Genomic DNA, 20,130 nt, shown 5'->3' with positions numbered 1-20,130 from the left:
AGGGGAGGTCTGCTGTGCCATGTGGGTCAGCTTGGAGCAGGGATCAAACTCGCACTAAAGCAGCTGCGCTAGCTTGCAGTGCTGCCTCCTAACCTGATGAGCCACCAGGGAGGGCCTAAAGCCTATGTTTTTAAGACCTTCTCCTTTCCTCAGAAAGACTCAGAGTAAGCCTGCCTGTGCTCCGACTGGCCTGGGGTCTAAGCCATGAGTGACCAGCATGTGTAGATGGTGTCACAATTTCTCCTGGTTAGGCCATTTGCTGAGGCACAAGAGCCACTGCTCCAGGAAGACAGAGGGAAGGCCTGAAGGCACACCAGGATCACGCTCCCGAGAGCCTGCCATGCGCCTCTCTGCAGACCGACTCCCAGACACAGCCGCTGACAGCACAGCTGAACTTAATCGGCCCAAAGTCTGCAATGTGAGATGTCACAGGGCTGACAGTTATAAATGGCTGTGGCAAACTGGCTATAGGATCCTGCTGCTTTTGCAGTTATATCAATATATACTTGGAAATGCTGAGGAAGAGAAATGTAAAGAAAATCAGTATAATTTTGGAACCCTGGGCAGCCTAGTCATTAACTGAAAGGCCTGACATTTATATAATGCTTTAGAATTTAAAAACACTTTCCTGTTTCTACTGACTGACTCCTTATGACATGCCCATAATGTAAATAAAATATTATTGTCTCCATTTTATTGATATGGAAATTTGGGAAGCAGAGAGAACAACCAGCAAGAGGCCAAAACTAAACAGAAGCACAGCCTCTGACCTCAGGCTCTTTTCACTGCACTTGGTCCCCTCGGCGAACTATACCTTTCCAGTTCTTAAACGAGTTGGTTCCTTTTTCTCCTACATAAAAATAATGCCCTGAGTACTACTGATAGGATAGGGAAGTACGCTCTGAAGGCACTCCCCAGTAATTGCTGAGGGGCCCTTTGGCGGGGGAATGGGGCATGAAGAAGCCAGGGGCCAAGAGAAGAAATGACACACGAGGCAGTAAACTCAGGGTCTGGCCTCGACAGCAACTTCTGCTTGACTTGCAAAAGCTTCTGGTCAGGAGCCATCTCAGCTGAAGAAAGCAATCTGCAGTGAGACCAGCACTGTACTGCTAATGCAGCAACGGAAAACAAACAGGCCGCCTGAGAAAGTCGTGGGTTTTACATCTAAAATTTGACTTGACCTTTCTCTGTGTGACTCAGGGTGCCTCCTGAGTCTACCCCCCACTTGCAGTTGCGATCACTCCCTCATTATCTGTCACTCAGTGGAGCAGAAGAGCCTCCCAGCTTGTTTCCGTGTTTCCCTTCAGTCCACCTCCCACACTGTCACCATTGCAATCTTCACATGTGGTCTTGTGTCGACTCTTCAGATGCCTCCCACCCTACCCTGTCTGGAGTTAACCCCTCCCTCCTATATTCCAACAGCACTTCCTCTGCACTGCATGTCCCCAGGTAAGCAACCTCACCACAGCAGCAGTCTTTTCTTCATGCTGCCTAAAGGGTTAGATATAGATCGTGCTCGCTATCAAATTGAGCCAGTTGTGCTCTATTTCTACCTTTAAATTCTGGCTTATTAGGGAAGCAGGATGTTGACAGGACCTCAGCACCTAGCACCTCTGGGGAAGGCACTGGCACTGCAGTCTCCCAACCTGTCACCTGCCCCCAGCGGGCTCAGCGAGGCCTGTACCATTCCTGACTGAGTGTCAGGCCTGAAAATAAGGAACACAAACTTCTAGTGTTTCAAAAGATATAGCCAATCTTCCCAGTGCTATCAGAATGCTCTAGATAACACAGCTGAAATTGGTTGCAAAAATAATCAACTCCAAATATTTACTGGCACATTCTTTTATTGGGATGATATCAGAATATACTTTGCATTCTGCTACCTAGAAAAAGAGGGCCTTTGGGGCTTCCCTGGTGGCGCAACAGGTTAAAGCACACACTAAGACTCCATCCACAGCCACTGCAGCACGAGTTCAATCCAGGCCAGGGAGCTGACCCACATGGCACAGCAGACCTCTCCTGACCCGAAGCTGCTCCTCTCAGCAGTGTATTTCAGTAGATTCACCTGTTCTGCTCCCGTCTCTGTCTCTAGTGAATCCTCTCACCTCCCCCCCCCCCTTCTGGCTGTAGCCCAATTCTTGTATGCATAAATAAATAAATACTTAAAAAAAGAAAAAGAGGGCCTTTGGTCCTCTCTGGTGGCCTAGGGGTTAAGTCACAGCACTATCACCTCCACGGCCCATCTAGATGGCCTGAGTTCCAACCCCAGCCAGGGAGCTGACCCACATATGATGAGCAGACCTCTCCTGTCTTGCCAGCTGCTCCCCTCTGTGGTGTATTTCAGTAAATTTGTCTGCTCTGTTCCCCACCCTGTCTCTGGTGAATCCTCTTACCTCTTGCACCTCTGACCTACACCCCAGTTGTTCCACACAAAAATAAATAAAAAGTCTTTCAAAAAAAAAAAAGAACAAAGCTTAAGAAAAAAGAGAGAGAGAGAGAGAGAGAGAGAGACAGAGAAAACCCTTGTTTAGATTTTAAGGTAACTGAACAGTAGACAGAAGATGTATTTAGACCCAAATAAAAATATGGCCACTAGCACCAGTCCAGGATTAGAAGTTACTCAACACCCAATTCCAATTTTTATCCTTACTATTCCTAGTACATCTCTCAGGATTAAAGCAACATACCGAGACACATCAAGGAATGGTCTATAGGCCAAGTTGATCCATTCTTCTTTATTGGATGAATATCTCGGCTCTCGAGGTGTTTCTCTCATGGTGTCCAAATCCACTAAGTAATGGCATTTGCTGATATCAATCTGTAATGGAAAAAGGTCAACTGTTCTTCAGTAATCACAAAGGTGCTGTCAGGGTAAATAAGAACATCAACTGCAACCCTATGAGTCCCTAAAGTGTTTCAGAAAAACCAGTATCCATGGTGGGAAAGACATGCATTCACCCAGCCAAATAGCTTTGTAAGCTTTAGGAGTTCTGACACTGTTAGGGGAAAGGATGTCCTGAACAACTCTACAGATACAGGTTTTGTGGACTCCACCCCAGACATCGGAACTACAAATCCCAGCATCACCAAAGGGAGGACTGCTAGGACCTGAGGAAGGGGTTAAACAGCTGTTTTATTTGGATATAAAATGAGATATGTGGGGCTTGGGGGTCTCTTGGCTTCCTGGCTTGTGGCTGGTCTCTTGGCTTTTTGCCAGCTTTCAGGTGCTATTGGGGCTCCAGATTAGCAGAACTGGTAGGACACATTAACCAACTTGTCTCTCTCTCTTCCCCTGAGTTATTCATTCCCCTTTCCCTCGGAAATAAACTCTTTATGAACCTTTTAGTGTGTGCCTGCAGTTAAACCTTATTATAAGTCCCTTCAAGCACACAGGTGTGGAACCACAGTCAGGCAACCCCCAACGTGAATGGGACTAAGGCCCAAACTAGTGTTGTTACAAGCAACCCATTCTCATTGGGGGTTGCCAGTAACAACACTAGTTTGGGTCTTAGTCCCTGCAGCCCTACAGACACTTCTGAAGCCTCCCTGAGTTTACAACCTGCCTCTCCTAAATCTGCTTTCTTCTGCTCACTATTGCTCCCCTCCCCTCCATCATGTCTTATTCCAGAGAGACTGAGAGGGCATGAAAAAAACAAAGGCTAATGAGGAAGCCCTGGCTCTGGATAGAACCATGTGAGGTTACAACACATCCTGCAGATAGCACAGAAACGCCATGGATGGCCTGTTAGTTCTGCAATAGAACTAACAGAGACAGGAAACTGGGCCCATAGCAAAGACCAGTAAACAGACATCAAAATGCAGGACTAGAGATTATGAAAATATTACAGTAACTATTAGCAAAGCTACCATCAACCAGTTGCTTACAACTGAATCATAAAAGGCACTCCCGGGTGCCCAGAAGAAAATATTAATCCATTTCATTTCAAGGCACATTGGTTCGTGCTTCTCATAAGTTGATCAATTCAACGGAACATGTTGCAGAAACTGCAGGAAACTTCTTTGGTGAAACAGTTGGATTTCAAACTATAATTACATTCTCCCTCTCATATCTCCTTTATCAGAATATTTAATTTAGTTGGACAGTCACAGGGGAAATTTTTAAGCTTTTTGATTTTTATGTTTTAACTTAAAAAAAAAAAAAAGACAATACACTCGTTTCCATGAGGCTAAATAAAAACCCAAAGATAGAGACCATCACTAATGTAGTCAGCTAAAAAAGGTAAATCCAAAAGGAAGGAAACTATTATTTTTCACTTTTCTTTTATATGCAAACATCATTTTAAATACCACATCAACATCTCTAAAAGAATGTCATCCCTACTTTATAAATGAGAATACTAAGATTCAGATATATAATTTCAATTTTTTCAACATAAACCCCTATAGTATACTAAGCTTAAAGTTTGAACTAAGGATACAGAATCAAATTAAAGGACATCTCCTGCTCTAAAATAATTTTCAGTTTTTAACCAAAATCACATTAGTAAATAGCAGAACCATATCTGAACCCAGGTTAATGTGACTTCAAAAGTCTATCCTCAACCCTACCAAACAAATCAAAGAGCAAAGTGCTCTCCAGAGTGCATGTAAAGGCTTCTCAAAAAGTAAACACAGAAGAATCTTAGAGAGGCAGGCTACAGCAAAAGCAGAGACCATTTGAAATATGAACACATCTCGCAAATCTTAGTTAATGAAGGGTTAAAAACTTCTTCTTTGGTGTCAGGAATAAATCAAAGCTGCTTGCAATAATTTTTATATCAGCCAATGTAGCTAGCAGGTAAGACAGGAGAAGGAAACAAATGGCAGAAAAAATGGAAAGAAACTGCAACATGACTGGTATAGTATATAAAAGTCCAAACTAATCTACAATAATTTTTTAGAATTAAGATAATTTACCAAACTTTAGATGTATGTGCTGCAAATAAATGCCACATGTTCCTATGTGGCCATATATATATTTTTACAAAATGTGAAAACATATTTCACATTAGAGAAAATATAATTTACAAGGATCCAAAATTATGTGACTTAGAATAAATGAAAACATGGGGACGTTCTCTATACAAATTACAGAATTTTATTGATATATGTCTATCAACTGATACATAATATGGTATATCTATTAAGTAAAATATGATATATGCCCATGCAGTAGAATATGATTCAATCTTAAAATGGACAAATGCTGCGATTGGATGAGCCCTAAAAACATAACTAAGTGAACAAAGTGAGAAACAAAGGCCACCCACTGTATGATTTCACTTACATGAAATGTCCAGAGTAGGGAAATCCACTGAGACAGAAAGCAGATCAGCTAGGGACTGGTGAAGTGACCGTTTAATGGGATTGGGGACCAGGGAAATAAAAACTGTTTGAAATTAGTGATGGTGGTTATACACCATTAAGCATGCACCAAGAGCCACTGAGCAATACACTTTGAAGTCTCTGATTACCACAGGATCCAGCCAACTCTGGACCCAAATGCCCAACCCAGTGTCCCTCAGCAGATAAAGGGAAAGAGAGTTTGAGGAGAAGGAAGGTGGTTTAATTTGTCAACAAACTGAAGAGGGCAGAGTACTAGTGTCTGAAAAACCACCGTCCTGCTCTTTGGCAGAAGGCCGAGGTATCCACTGTCCTGCTCTTTGGCAGAAGACTGGGGTATTTATACAAAGAAGTTAAAAAAGGGGGGAGTAGGATCTGCAAAGGGGAGATAGGAAGGGTCAGCACGTCCTTTTGATTCATGCATAGGGAGATTTGAGGTGGGCGCCAGCTTGCTTTGTTAACACCTGCTTAACTTCCTCGTTACCTTCTTAGGAAGGCCCTCCCTTTTTCTTAAACTGCAAGAAGACAAGCTTGTTAAATGCTACAGATAGGAATGCTTATCTGATGGGCAGGAAGAGAGACCTGTCCTGTTTCGACATCAACTCTACTTCTAATTTTAGACCCAAAAGAAAGGAAAGCAAAGATTCAAAACCGGTATTGTATCCCAGTGTTCACAGCTGCATTATTTTTAACAGACAAAAGGGGAAAGCAACTTCAGTGCGTGAAAAGATAAAGTGTTGGTTTAAATGGCACCGAGTTTCAGATGAGGATGATGAAGTTCTGCTGAGACAGTGGGAAGTGTGTGCACACGAGTGAATGTGTTACATGACAAGGAGATCCTGGGGGCCACCCTGTCACAAATGTACTTAATAACACTGAATTATATATTGAATAATGGTTAAAATGGTGAATTTTATATTATGCATATTTTACTATGGCAAAAAGTCATTGTATGGTGAATTTCAGTTCAAAAATATCTTGAGAATTCAGTAGGTCCTTTTAAATGGAAAGAGACATCTATTCCTCGATTAAAGATTCACTATTATAAAGACTCACTTTCTGAATAAACTGAAGATTCAATGAAATCTCAATAAAAACACACAACGTACTTTTTTGGTGAAACTTGACAAGCTAATGCTTAAACATACATGGAAATGCAGGAAAAGGATAGCCAAGGCACTCTCACAAAAAAACAAGGTAGGAGGATAGAATACAAAGTTAGAACAAGTAAGACAGTGAGGTATGGCTACAGGAAAAGACCAGCAGACAAATGAAACAGACAGAACAGAGCATCCCAAGACACTTGCAGGGACACCTCACGGCACTGGGGAGAAGATGGTCTTTGTGCTAATTGGCACTAGGACACAGGGATATTCCCTGGGGGTTAAATGAAACTGGACTTCCACCTCATTCCATCTACAAAAATCAATTTCAAGTGGATTATAGAATGGAATATGAAAAGCAAAATGATAAAGTTCCTCGAATATAATAGAAAATTTCTTCATAGTGAAACGATTTTCGGCACTGGGCATCCCTGGTGCACAAGGGGTTAAAACGCAGCACCATGAAGCTATCTAAAGCCACTGCAGTACAAGTTTGATCCCCAACCAGGAAGGTCACCCACATGGCACAGCAGACCTCTACTGTCTCTCCCACTGCTCTCCTCAGCAGTGTATTTCAGTAGATCTGCTCCCCACTCTGTCTCTGGTGAATCCTCTCATCCTCCTGCACCTCTGGCCCCAGCTCTTGTATGTATAAATTAATAAATCTTTCAAAAAAGAAAGGCTTTAGACATACACAAAAGCATCAACTAGAAAAAAAATTGGATAAATTTAACACATTAAAATTAGGAGTATCTGTTCATCAAAAGACACCATTAAGAGAGTGAAAAGAGGAGCCACAGAGTGGGAAAAGATAGATGCAACACACTTTACAATCAAGGATTAACACCTATGCCATATAAAGAACTGCTGCTAATCAGTCATCAAATAGACAAAAGGGCAAATATTGAAAGTAGGTACTTTGTGTGAAGAAATCTGGTCAAAAACAAATGAAAAAGTGTTTGACTTCATTTGAAATAAAGGAAATGAAAATTAAAACCACAATAAAAAATAACACTACCAAGTGATGACCAGAATGTGGAACGACTCTTAACGTTGTTGTTGACAGGAGATGAAGTTGATACAAGATCTTCAGAAATCTAATTGAGAGAATGTACTAAAAATGAATATATGCATCTCCAATGACCCAACACTTCTGCCCCTAGTTATCAGATAGAACCATACAAAATTAGTTCCTGTTTCATTCTCAAAAATGGTTTAAGAAAATGTATATCTGACAAAAACAATGCATCAAAACACAAGCTCAAGAATTTTCTAAGTGGCATTATATATAGTTGGTCCAGACTGGAAACAATGAAAATCAAACATACTTCAACAACTTAAAATAATAAGTAAATTGTATATATGCATGTGTATACACAGTGAGTATGTATATATATATACATACACACACACACACACACACTGAAATACTATATAGCAGGAAGACTAAACCACAGCTGCGACACTACTTAATATAACCAAAATTTGTTGAGAGCATCAAAACACACCACACAAATCCAACAGGATTCATCAACAGGCAAAACCAACCTATTCAGTACATTTGGAAATGTACATAAAAGTGGTGACTCTGACAACAAAAGCAAGGAAATTATTAGTATAAAGCCAGCACCTTGGTGGTGGGTGTGTTAACATACATCTAAAGGGTGCGACCCTGTACCTCTAAGACTTATAGAATGCTGTAAACCAATGTCATCTCAATTAAAAACAAAATAAAAGTCAGGCTATTCCCTCTCGGGGAAATGGGATTGTGAGCAAACAGAACTGCTGGTGGGGCTTCTGGCACCAGCAATATTTCAGTATTTGACCTGAATGGTAGTTTCAGAGGTACTGTTACTATTAATTGACTGTACACTTGTATTTTGTTAGCATTTATTAAGCTTATATGGATTGTACTTAATTGAAGATTTTTGTTATTATTAGATTTTCAAAGATTTATGTATTTATGCACACAAGAACTGGGGTAAGACCAGAAGTGCAGGGGGTTAGAGGATTCATCAGAGTCAGAGTAGGGAGCAGAACAGGCAGATTGACTGAAATATATTGCTGAGGGGAGCAGCTGGCGCAATGGGCTTGCTGCACCATGTGGGTCACCTCCCCGGCAGGGGATCAAACTTGCACTGCAGTGGCTGCTGATATAGTCTCACAGTGCTGCGCTTTAACCCCTGGAGCTACTAAGGAGAGTCCCAATCGAAGATTTTTAAAAGTACATATAAGCACAACTTGGGCATTTCTGGCTTACAGTAAACATTCTTCCCCAATCTCTAGCTCACAGAAATGTTCTCATTCTCTCCCAGCACTATTTATATGTAAGAAAGACTTCAGACTCACATCTGTCTCTGCATATGGACTATTCCTGCAGGGGAGAGAAAGCACAGGGAGAATTGACGTCAGACCCAATTCCATTCCACATAACTCTCTAAAAATGAGCCTTTGCATAAACACTTCAGGAAGCAGCCTTTTTGGTCTGAACACCCACTCTGTAGCTCCCAAGGATTTTAAAAACATGAAACAAGTTGTTTAAAAGCTTTGCAAATGCCATGCCTCTGTAATCAAATAGAACCAACCAGCAAGGGGCAGAGACTCTCCAGTCTTATGCCTAGACCTCCTCAAGTGAGGACACGATGCTGCAATACTTGACCTCACCCCCATCCCGTTCTGGCCAAGCAGTCCACAGGTCTGATCATCTAGTTACAGTGTTGGATAGTAACTAATTAACACCCAGCTATGCCAGTTAGCTTTAGGCTCTCTTCAGCACACCATCCATATCAAATTTCATTTAAAGTAAAAGTTGGGGTCCTCCCTGGTGGCTCAACGGGTTAAGGCACAGCATTACGAAACTATCTGAAACATGAGTTCAATTCCCAGCCGGGGAGGTGACCCACATGGCACAGCAGACCTCTCCTGTTCTGCCCACTGTTCCTCTCTGCAGTGTATTTCAGTACATGACTGTTATGCTATCCTCTCAGTCTCCGGTGAATCCTCTCACCCTCCCCCATACTTCTGGTGTGTACCCCAGTTCTTATATACATAAATAAATGAATATTTTTAAAAAATAAAGTAGAAGTTAAGAAAAGATACAAAGGCAAAAATCACATCAAGATGCTAATCCATTTTTTGAAATTTTAACATCTTTTCACCCTTTATGGAATGCAGCTACTGAAGATCCTTCCTTGTTTTTTTGGGAAGCAGACTATGAGCAACCAAAACATAAGGGAAAAAAAAGATTTTCCACAGGAAATGATTAGGTTTGATCAAGGGCAGTTTCTCTAGAGAAGAAATAAAGCAACTAGAAAAAGAGCTCTAACAATCAACAAAATACAAGAGCAACCTACAGAATGCGAAAATATTTACAAACCATGTGTCTGATAAGGGATCTATATATAAGGAACTCATACAACCGAAAAGAAAAGAATAAACAATCTGATTTAAAAATTGTGAAAGGACCTGAATTTTCCAAAGACATGGAAATGACCAAGTACACAAAATTCACAGTCATTATGGAACTATGAGTCAAAAACACAACAAGGTATCAGGATGGCTATTAACTAAAAGCAGAGATAACAGTTGTTGGCGAGAGTGTGGAGCAAATGAACTTCTGTGGGCTGTTAGTGGGAATGTAAAATGGTATATGCATTTTCGAAAACTATAGGTTGCATAAAAATAAAAAATGGAGTTACCATATGATTCAGCAATTCTTTGGGGGAGTATATCTGAAAGAAATTAATGCACAAAGTCAAAGAGACATCTGTACCCTCATTTTGATCGCAGAATTATTCAAAATAGCCAAGATGGAAACAACCCACATGCCTGTCAACAGCTGAAATGTGGTATGCATATGCCACACAGATAATGGAATACTACTCAGCCATAAAAAGAAGGAAATAATTCTATTTGCAATAACATAGGTAAGCCTTCATTTATGCTGCCTACATTATGCCAAATAAAATAATTCAGACAGAGGAAGACAGTGTATGACCTCACTTCTATGCTGAATGTATAAAAACTTGAGAAGCAGCTACTGCTTCATAGTGCTGATGCTTAAGCCCAGGTGCCACCAGGGAGGCCCAAATTGGGGCTTTTTCATCACACTTTCTCAGGTGCAAGAGAAGTCCCTGCTGCTAGGATGGGAAAAGTGTGGCAAGGAACCGCTGAAGGAAGGACTCAGCTACTATGCAGTATCCAGTTGTGAAGTGACAACACTCTGAAGTTTTATGGCAACTGGAGTAAGAAAGGAAGGTAAGCCTTAGGCTTATTTCAAAGGAAATCAACACCACCAAGATTTCCAACCCAATGAGATGGGTTGCAAAGAAGAGGTTGCAGTAGTTTCACTAAAGATGATGATGTAAGTGTCACAGCTACTGAGGTGAAAGTGTTCAAGTAATTGAAGAAAGTCCATGTGACTGAAATACCAAGAGTCAGAGATTTGATTTTTGTTCTTTCAGCCCAGAATACACTCTGATTCCACCTCACAAATTCCTACTCATCCTTTAGATTTTAGCTAAAAGTGATTTCCTTAGGAAATATTTCACTGTCCACTTAACACTAGGACAAGTCTCCAAATTACATGCTCTCATGGCAACAGCACTTCTCCATTCAAGCATTTTACAAGTATAAATTATGAATTAATTGGGAAATGAGGAAACTCTAGTCTATCTCACTCACTCATGTATTTCAAAACCAAGCACTGTATATAGTGCACAGTAGGTGCTAAGTAAATGTATATTTAACAAGTGTACAGAAGAATGCATGGAGCAAAAGGGCAAGAGAGGGAGAAAGAGATAAAGTGTAGGAGGCAGATAAGAAAGGAACAGAGAGGAGCAAAAGACCACAGCTGCCTGGGGAGAGGCCAGTAGTTCTGGACATAAGATGTGGACGGATCAAGGAATGGGGGGAGGGGGCATTCGAAAGACTGCAGAAGAGCCAAAGTACAGTTTTGGGTATTCCGAGGAAAGAAGATTTTGAAAGTCAGAGAACAGCCATGAAGAGGAGGCTGCAGACTGGAAAAAGGCAACAGCAGGGAGGGAATCCACAGACTGCGCCCAACAATAAATGTATCGCGGTTGAAAATGCCGTGTGGGGACAGAGAAGAACTATTAGTCCAATCTCCTTCAGTGACCTTCCTTCTGTCTATCCAGCTGTCTGAGCCAAGCCCTACAAGTCCTAAGACAGGAAGGATGTGAACTTGCACTCAGGCATCTATCAGCTGGAAATGACAATGACGCATGTAGCTGTAAAAATAGAGATCTCTGGCAAGGGCCAATGTCAAGTTCAGGGAACATCAGAGAGACATCATCTCCTTATATAAAACAAATCTTATTTCTCCAATGTTACTTAAAACATTCTGGTAAACAAATGCAGTGAAAAATCCTCTAAGAGTTTAAGGGGATAATAGGAACGATCAATCACATTCAATTTTCCAAGGCAAGTGGGAGGACTGAAACTGAGAAAGCTGTTTGAACACTTTGTGAAGCAGAATTTGGTCATGGCGGAGGCTATCAAATGGTAACAGTGACTGACATATGCTAGGAATTAATTACTTAACTTTTAAGCAGTATTTAGGATGTGTTTCTTCTTCCTAAAACTGCATTGAGTTTGGATTCATCTCTCCTCTCCCTGTCTTGAGGCACGAGCTGCCTATAGCTAAGTTCTCTGAGTGCTGTTGAAGATAGGGACTGAGGTAATCCTAATCATCACAGTCTCCCTGCTGCCTGTCATTATCTGGTACAGGGCAGACATTCAAAAAGTGTTTGTTAAAGGAAAATATAGTCACCAACTGCATCAAGACACTGGACAAACAGCATCAGGTATTAAAAACTAAGACCCAAGGCCCTCCCTGGTGGTGCAACGGGTTAAAGCACAGCACTATAAAGCTTGCCGAAGCCACTGCAGCATAAGATCGATTCCCAGCCAGGGAGGGGACCCACATGGTGTGACAGACCTCTCCTGACATGTCCACTGCTCCCCTCAGCAATGTATTTCAGTTAATCTGCCTGTTCTGCTCTCTATTCTGTCTCTGGTGAATTCTCTCAACCCCTCCCCCCACTTCTGTTCTATACCCCAGTTCTTATATGCATAAATAAATCTTAAAAAAAAAAAAAACTAAGACCCAGCTATAGGTACATGCCAAGAATTTCTTCCCTTTTATTAGCTTATAGCCCTGGACTTTCAGCCTCAAGATGACAATTTATTTCCCCTATAATAGCATACAATAAAGATCAAATCACATTGAAGTAAATCTACTAACAAATCTCTAGCAAAATGGAGTTTAAGTTCTATAAAATTTCTATTCTGAATAGAAATAGAATTTCTATTTCTATTTACTTGGGCATTTTATAGAATAAAAAAATTAAAATATGGGAGTTGCCTATAGAAACCAGTTTAAACACTGCCCCTGACTCCACTGCAGTGATTAGAATAAATGACTCTAGATCTGTGAGTGTGTTCTCACCATAAGAAAGGATATCAGAGAACCCAAAGGGCACAGAACATGAACAATCCTATCTATCAGCAAACCAAAGTTCTACATGGATATTTCTTGCAGATTCTCAACTCACAAACAAGACATTAGTGATAATTAAGCCTAGTTCTGCAAGCTTCTAGAACTTTCTGCATGTAAAGAATTTCTCTGAGAAGATATCTTTTGATTCCATTTTAGCCACATTTTTTATCATAAAAAAATACAAATATAAAACAAAACCCAGGGGCTGTCTCAGTGCTACCACGGTGATGGTCCACCTCGACAGCCTGAGTTCCACCCCCAGCTGGGGAGCTTACCCACATGGTAAAGCAGACCTTTCCTGCTTACCCCCTGCTCCCTTCAGCAAAGTATTTCGGTAGATCTGCCTATTCTTATATGAATATACTCCAGCTCTTGTACATATGAATAAAAATAAATATTTTTTTAAAAAGAGATTTTTATTTATTTTTGTATAAAAGAACTGGGGTGGGGGTGGCATGGGAAGTGAGAGGATTCCCCAGAGACAGAGTGGAGGCAGAACAAGCAGATGTACTGAAATACTCTGCTGAAGGAAGCAGCAGATGAGCAGAGGTCTGCTACGCCATGTGGGTCACCTCCCTGGCTGGGGATCGAACTCAAACTCATGCCACAGTAGCTGACAATAACTTGACAGTGCTGAGATTTCAACCCCTGGGCTGCCAGGAAGGTCCAATGAAATCTTTCAAATAAATAAATAAAACAAAATCCTACTGTATATCTTACTGCACCTGGGTATAGATTATATCAATAAGCAACTGTAGTACAAGTATTTGAGACAGCAAACTCTCCAAAATGACACCCACAAAAAATCCAGAATAATGCTTTAGACCCACTACCCTCAACTAATGCTCTTATTTTAGCATGCCATTTGTATCTAGAAAATGAAACTCTCAAAAGGCTGCCTCTGTAATTTAGAGAAGTGACTTAACCTAGCCTCAGAGGTTTCACCATCTTGCAAAGGTTTTGAACTGCAAATCAATAAGATTCCTCTCAATTCTAAGGAAGAATCATCAAAGGAAAATAACTTCCTCACAATTGTGAATACATTCTACCTTGAGGAATACACTGTTCTGAGAACAACACTTGCTTATCATTAGATAACATTTTTATACTGAAAGACAATTCCACAACTGGGGGAACAAATACACAAGATCTGATTTTTCACATGGCTGGTGCTTTCCTTTATATCTAGCACACAACATAGTTGAAGACACATTACTTGTCAGGAATGGTAACGGCAAAAGAAGATCATTCAGTTCTCTGAATTTGCTGATGTCAAGGAGCTATTTAAAGCCAAGATAATATCACTGTTGTTGTTGTTCTGACACTGTTAAATAAAGAAAGGGCTAGAGAAATTCTGTGGACCTAAACACCAAAAATGTTAAATTTTTTGACAGAACTTTTCAGTTCTAAGTTCTTCCATTGCTATAAAACATACAGCGTGGGTATAGGTCACATATCTTACCAAGAGAGCCTAAACTAACCATACAGCTTGGTGATGACGAACACAGAGAGCATAGACAGTTGTTTTCCATTTCTCTGCTCACACTAGACATCACTATTAATTGCGGCTCTCTTTCAAGGAGCCTAGACACAATCTCATCACGCATTTCAACCCTGTGAAACTAGCCGCCGCAGCTTCAGCACGAGTTTGATCCTTGGTGCAGGGAGCTGACCCACATGGAACAGCAGACTGCTCCTGTCTTGCCCATTGCTCCCCTCAAAAGTGTATTTCAGTAGATCTGCCTCTTTTGCTCCCACTCTGTCTCTGGTGAATTCTCTCACCCTTTACACCTCTCTCGCCTGTACCCCAGTTCATGTATGCATAAATAAATTAAAACAACTCAATACAAGGCCACAAATAAAAAGCTAGAGCAGATATTGGACCCCTGCGCTATCCAGTTAAAACTTGGGACATTACAAAATTTGGTATCTATTATCCCATCTGATTATTTTTTTTGAATGATGAAAATAAACATGATTACCAAAAAAAATTAGTTAAAAATTACCTAGTCTCACTATTGACTCTTCCCCTCTCCCCAAAATTACCATCAACCTGTCAGTATGTGTCTCAGAGGTTTTCCTCTACAGAGATAAAATGTGGATCATGCAATATATACAATTATTCAGTTTGAGATTTCTCAGATTGAATCCTAGCAACACCAAATGACTACCGCCCCTTAGGTGTAAGAGTCAGAATCAGAAAGAAGAGTTTCTTCTCTCAATTTCATCAATATCTCACAGTGCAAAATCTGACGCAACATTCCATAACCACTTCATCTACAATTCAAAAATCAAGACTGGATTTGAATCTTCCTTCAAATGTAACCAAAGAGCTCATTTTTTTTTTTTGTTTCTTCAGATTTAATCATTCTTTCTTACATCAAAAATAACAAAATTATAGGGTGACATTAACACATGATCATGAAACAAAAACGTGTTTCATTTCATTAGTCACAGGCTACATATCAACCAGCTGTCGAAGCTAAAAATATGCCTTAATTTAAAATTTTGTAAAATACAGGCATTTAAGACTCATTTTGAAAAAATGTGACTTCTTCCAGTTTCTAACAACCAGCTAGAAGCTCTGGAGAACAAATCAGCACCTCCAAACCAAAAGAAAAAAAGGTGGAAGGGAAGGAGGGTTTAACTAATTTATTGATAACCACTATTACACTGTTTATTTACATCTAAGCAGGGAACATATGGTAAGGAGGACAATTTAATACCATGCCAGACGTAAACAAAAATAAATATTCTCAAAGGAAAGGCCTAACACATAAGTCAAGATAGCAGTAAAAAAAAGGTGTGCATTTCGCTGGGGAGAGGGGTCAGCTAAAAACTGGACAGTATTCTTGTAGCTTTTCCTTGGCAGAACAAGAGATCACCACGACTGGAGCTTGCAGTGATACTTCCCAATTCTCCAACATCAGCATCACTCCCCAGAGGGGAGACACAGCAGTGTACCCCAGCAGTACACTTACCCTCTGCGAGAGAAGCAGCATGTGGACAGTCATCTTGGGCCATGAGGTCCCATGGCCAAGGAATGAATCATTTCTCTAGATATGTCAGCACAGGGGGCCTCTTACCACTGTCTCAGCACTGTCGCCACCCATGGCCTGCGGGGAGCTGATCCGCAGGTCACAGCAGAGTGCCCCATCTTGCCCACTGCTCCCCTCAGCAGTGGATTTTAGTTAATCTGCCTGTTCTGCTCCCCACTCTGTCGCTGGTGAATCCTCTCACCCTCCCCCGTCCTCCTGCACCTCTGGCCTACACCCCAGTTCTTTGCAAAAAAAAAAAACAAACAAACAAGATTTCAGCTGTTGTTACAGTAAATTGGAGAGATGTAAAGATATCTCAAGGGTCTTTGAAATTCATGGTCACCTATTAAGAAATGCACTTCATGTAATTTCAGAAAAGAATCAGAGGATCTCTGAAGCCCCTGCTCAATGTTCTTGCCACTGCATCATTTTGCCAGGCATCAATATTCCTCTATGATAGTTCCTGTTTTTGAAATTGGTCTTAAGTCTTTTTTAAGGTAAAATATCACATTATTGTCATGTTTGTATACCACAGTCACTTTTTTTTTCTACTTAAGCTAGCATTTATTTACTTTCACTGACCTCAGTGACGTCACAACACATGGTGGTTCACAACACCATGTAAGAGTCAGGCGAGTGGGTTCACACCTCCCCAGACATCTTTCACACAGTAACTCCTGCCTCCATCAACGCACTCTGGTCCTTTTCGCTTGGCTACTTTGCTCCTCCACCCCTATTCCTGGTTTAGAAGCCTTAATTCTACATATATATTTATATATGTATACACCAAATCTTAATTCACTGATTGGTGATGGGCATTTGGGTTGTTTCTATGACTTGGCTATTTTAAGTAGTGCTGTAAAAGAAGACAGGGGTGCATATGTTTTGGCATTCATTGGACAAATACCTAGAGTGAATTGTGAATCATATGGTAGATCTAGTATTAACATTCTGAGGAATCTCATTACTTGTACTACAGTCAGTTACATACAAAGCCTTGCTACTACTGTTACTAGGTTCCCAGCTCTTTTTTTTTTTTTTTTTTTTTATTTTTTATTATTATTTTTTTTATTAAAAAGTTTATTTTTACATCATTTTTCACATTTTTTTTTTCATCTCAATTGTAATCCCCATGGGTTTCCCATCACCAAATCACCCCTGTGCCACCACCATAGTCCCGTGCATTTCCCTCCCTTCCCCCCCCCGTTTTTGATCCCATTCCCCACTCCACCCCCACAGAATGTCTCTGGTCTATGGTTGTTCATTATTTTTGTTATTTTCTCGCCTGGTCCATTATACTCCTGCTATGAGTGAAACCATCCGGTATTTTTCTTTCTCTTTCTGGCTTATCTCACTCAGCATGATCTTTTCCAGCTCCATCCAAGTTGCTGCAAAAGACATGTGTTTCTCTTTTTTGGTTGCTGAGTAATATTCCATTGTGTATATGTACCACATCTTTCTAATCCAGTCATCTACTTTTGGGCATTTGGGCTGCTTCCATGTTTTTCCAATTGTAAATAAAGCAGCAATAAACATGGGGGTACAAGTATCTTTTTCAATCAGTGTTTTTGTGTCTTTTGGGTAGATACCTAGGAGTCCCAGCTCTTTTTTTAATGTGTCTCTAGACAAAGAGAAAAGTCAGTATCTGCATATTCCCTTCTGAAGAGCTGTTTTTTCCAAAGTCCATTCATTGACACACTAGTTCCCAAATCACATAGCAGACTTGGAGTTAGAAGAATATCACTCACCTTAAAATGATGGCCAAAATAAGAAAAATACCGGATGGTTTCACTCATAGCAGGCGAGAAAATAACCAGGCGAGAAAATAACAAAAATAATGAACAACTATATACCAGAGACATTTTGTGGGGGTTGAGTGGGGAATGGGATCAAAAACGGGGGGGGGGGGAGGGGGGGGAAATGCACGGGACTATGGTGGAGGCACACGGGTGATTTGGTGATGGGAAACCTGCGGGGATTACAATCGAGATGGGAAAAAAAATGTGCAAAATGATGTAAAAATAAACTTTTGTAATAATTAAAAAAAAAAAAATGATGGCCAAAATTTGGACATCACATAGCAGACTTGGAGTTAGAAGAATATCACTTACCTTAAAATGATGGCCAAAATTTGGACTTGTTAAGGAATAAAGAGGAGACACTAAATGTACCTTAAAATTTAAACTTTCATTCTGCCAGGAAATCTTGTCATGTACCACTGTAAAAATGTCAACTGTTCAATAATGGGATATTCAACAGACATTCAATACCTACTCTGACAGAATATGCAGAAAAAAATGACTTCTGCAATACAGTCTTAACAGTGCAATAGAAACCACAGAGCCTTTGTACTCATTCCTGACTCTTGACAGACTCAGAAGTGTAAAGAGAAGAGTGCAATGAAGGAAGTCATGTTGTTTCCCAATTTCCATGTACACTAGAAATAGGAGAGAGATCAAATCACTTATCACTGAAACCAACCAAGGACTGGTGAAAAATCTTTCATTCCTAACCAAAGGGTAGATAAATTAATGCTGCCATTTAGCATGCTCAGGAAGAGACAAAGAATGTTATTTTTGCATACTTGAATGAATCCGGACTTCACCATGACTGACACCAGAAGTAATAAACATAAAATTAGTAAGTACCAGATAAAGTTATTTGACTATTATAGTCACACTGCTGGCACTGGTTCTTAAAGATTTACTATCCTAATTCTTTTTAAATAAATTGATATTATATATATATATATATACACACACACACACATATTTACATACACATATTTACATACATACACACGCAAAAGAAAAACACTAAAATAGAAAAAACACTAAAATAGTAATAGTGGACTAATATTTAGGTAATGCAATTACAGATATTTTTTCTTATTGACAGTATTCACTAGTTTACACTACACTTTTATCACTAGAGGAAAACAAGTATCTTTGAAGACAGTTAACTGAAAGAAGTAATTGCGTGATAGTAAGTTAAGTAGAGTTCACAGTAAGTCATCAAATAACTCTACTTTCCAAAGGGTCAAAAGTAAGTGAACTGGGTTTGGAGGACACATTCCCTACCACACAGAAAAATCTTAAGAGAACGCTACAGGAAAAGTCTCAAGCACAGGAAGGGTTACAGACATGGCAACAGACACTACACATGCAGTAGATACAACTGACTTGTTTGTCCCTGTTCTTACCCACCAGCATTTTGGTGACTCTTATAGATATTCTGAGAAAACTTCACCTTCTGGGTCAAGCTATAGTCCCTTAACCAAATTCAACCATGGTTGGTAGCAGAGAATGTGGAAATATGATCTACCCAGAGATGACATCACTGAACAAAGCCTAAGAAGTGTGCAAAAGCCCACTGAAGGTTTCAGAATCAGTTTTCTCTCCAAATCACTGTCCCTACAATGGTGACTATTTATTTACTCCTCCATTCAAAAAGCCTATAGAGAGTATCTGAGGACACTGGCCTGAAGTTATGGTAAATACAAAAGAAATAAACTGTACACATTTTCTGCATAGTACTCACAATCTGATGGAGAAATACATAACACGTGTGTCAGAAACATTTAAGGCAACAAAATTAAATGGCTAAAAGAGTTGTACAGATAAATGTAAAGGAATTACTGCTCACTATGGAATTAAGGTTCAGAGAGGAAGAGAATTTTGATTAAGGGACACAGAGTAGTTCAGGCACCGTCGAGACAAGCAGTCACTGGGGTGGAAAAGGCAATGAGTCTGAATAGACCGGAATAAAAATGAGATTAAGGAACAATAAAAGGAAGGAGAGAGATTCAAGCAGGTTCTAAATCCTCTTAAAAGTTGTTTTGCGGCCCCTCCCTGGTGGCGCAGCGGGTTAAAGCACTGCACTAAGAAGCCAAAGCCACTTCCGCATGAGTTCGATCCCCGCCTGCCCTGGAGGAGATCCACATGGCGTGGCAGACCTCTCCTGACCCGCCCGCTGCTCCCCTCAGCAGTGTACTTCGTTGATCTGCCTGTTCTGCTCCCCACTCTGTCCCTGGTGAATCCTCTCACCCTCCGCATCTCTGGCCTGTACCCCAGTTCTGTACGAATAAATAAATAAATCTTTAAAAAAAAAAAAAAAGTTGTTTTGC

At 40.4% G+C, this 20,130-nt stretch overlaps 1 protein-coding gene across 3 annotated transcripts in view; it reads right to left on the bottom strand.

The window, feature by feature from the left end:
• The window catches only part of ALG9 (ALG9, alpha-1,2-mannosyltransferase), a 62,666-nt gene that overhangs the window by 14,300 nt on the left and 28,236 nt on the right, over positions 1–20,130 (bottom strand). For all 3 annotated transcript variants that reach the window (XM_004689275.2, XM_012729768.1, XM_012729769.1), the window contains exon 14: positions 2,688–2,818. In XM_004689275.2, the coding sequence (XP_004689332.1) occupies positions 2,688–2,818 (131 nt within the window). The remainder of the gene's footprint in view (positions 1–2,687; positions 2,819–20,130) is intronic.

This window comes from Condylura cristata, unplaced genomic scaffold (genome assembly GCF_000260355.1).
Source record: "Condylura cristata isolate star-nosed mole 26May11 unplaced genomic scaffold, ConCri1.0 scaffold00025, whole genome shotgun sequence".
Lineage (NCBI taxonomy): Eukaryota > Metazoa > Chordata > Mammalia > Eulipotyphla > Talpidae > Condylura > Condylura cristata.
This window is presented reverse-complemented; position numbering and strand designations above follow the sequence as displayed.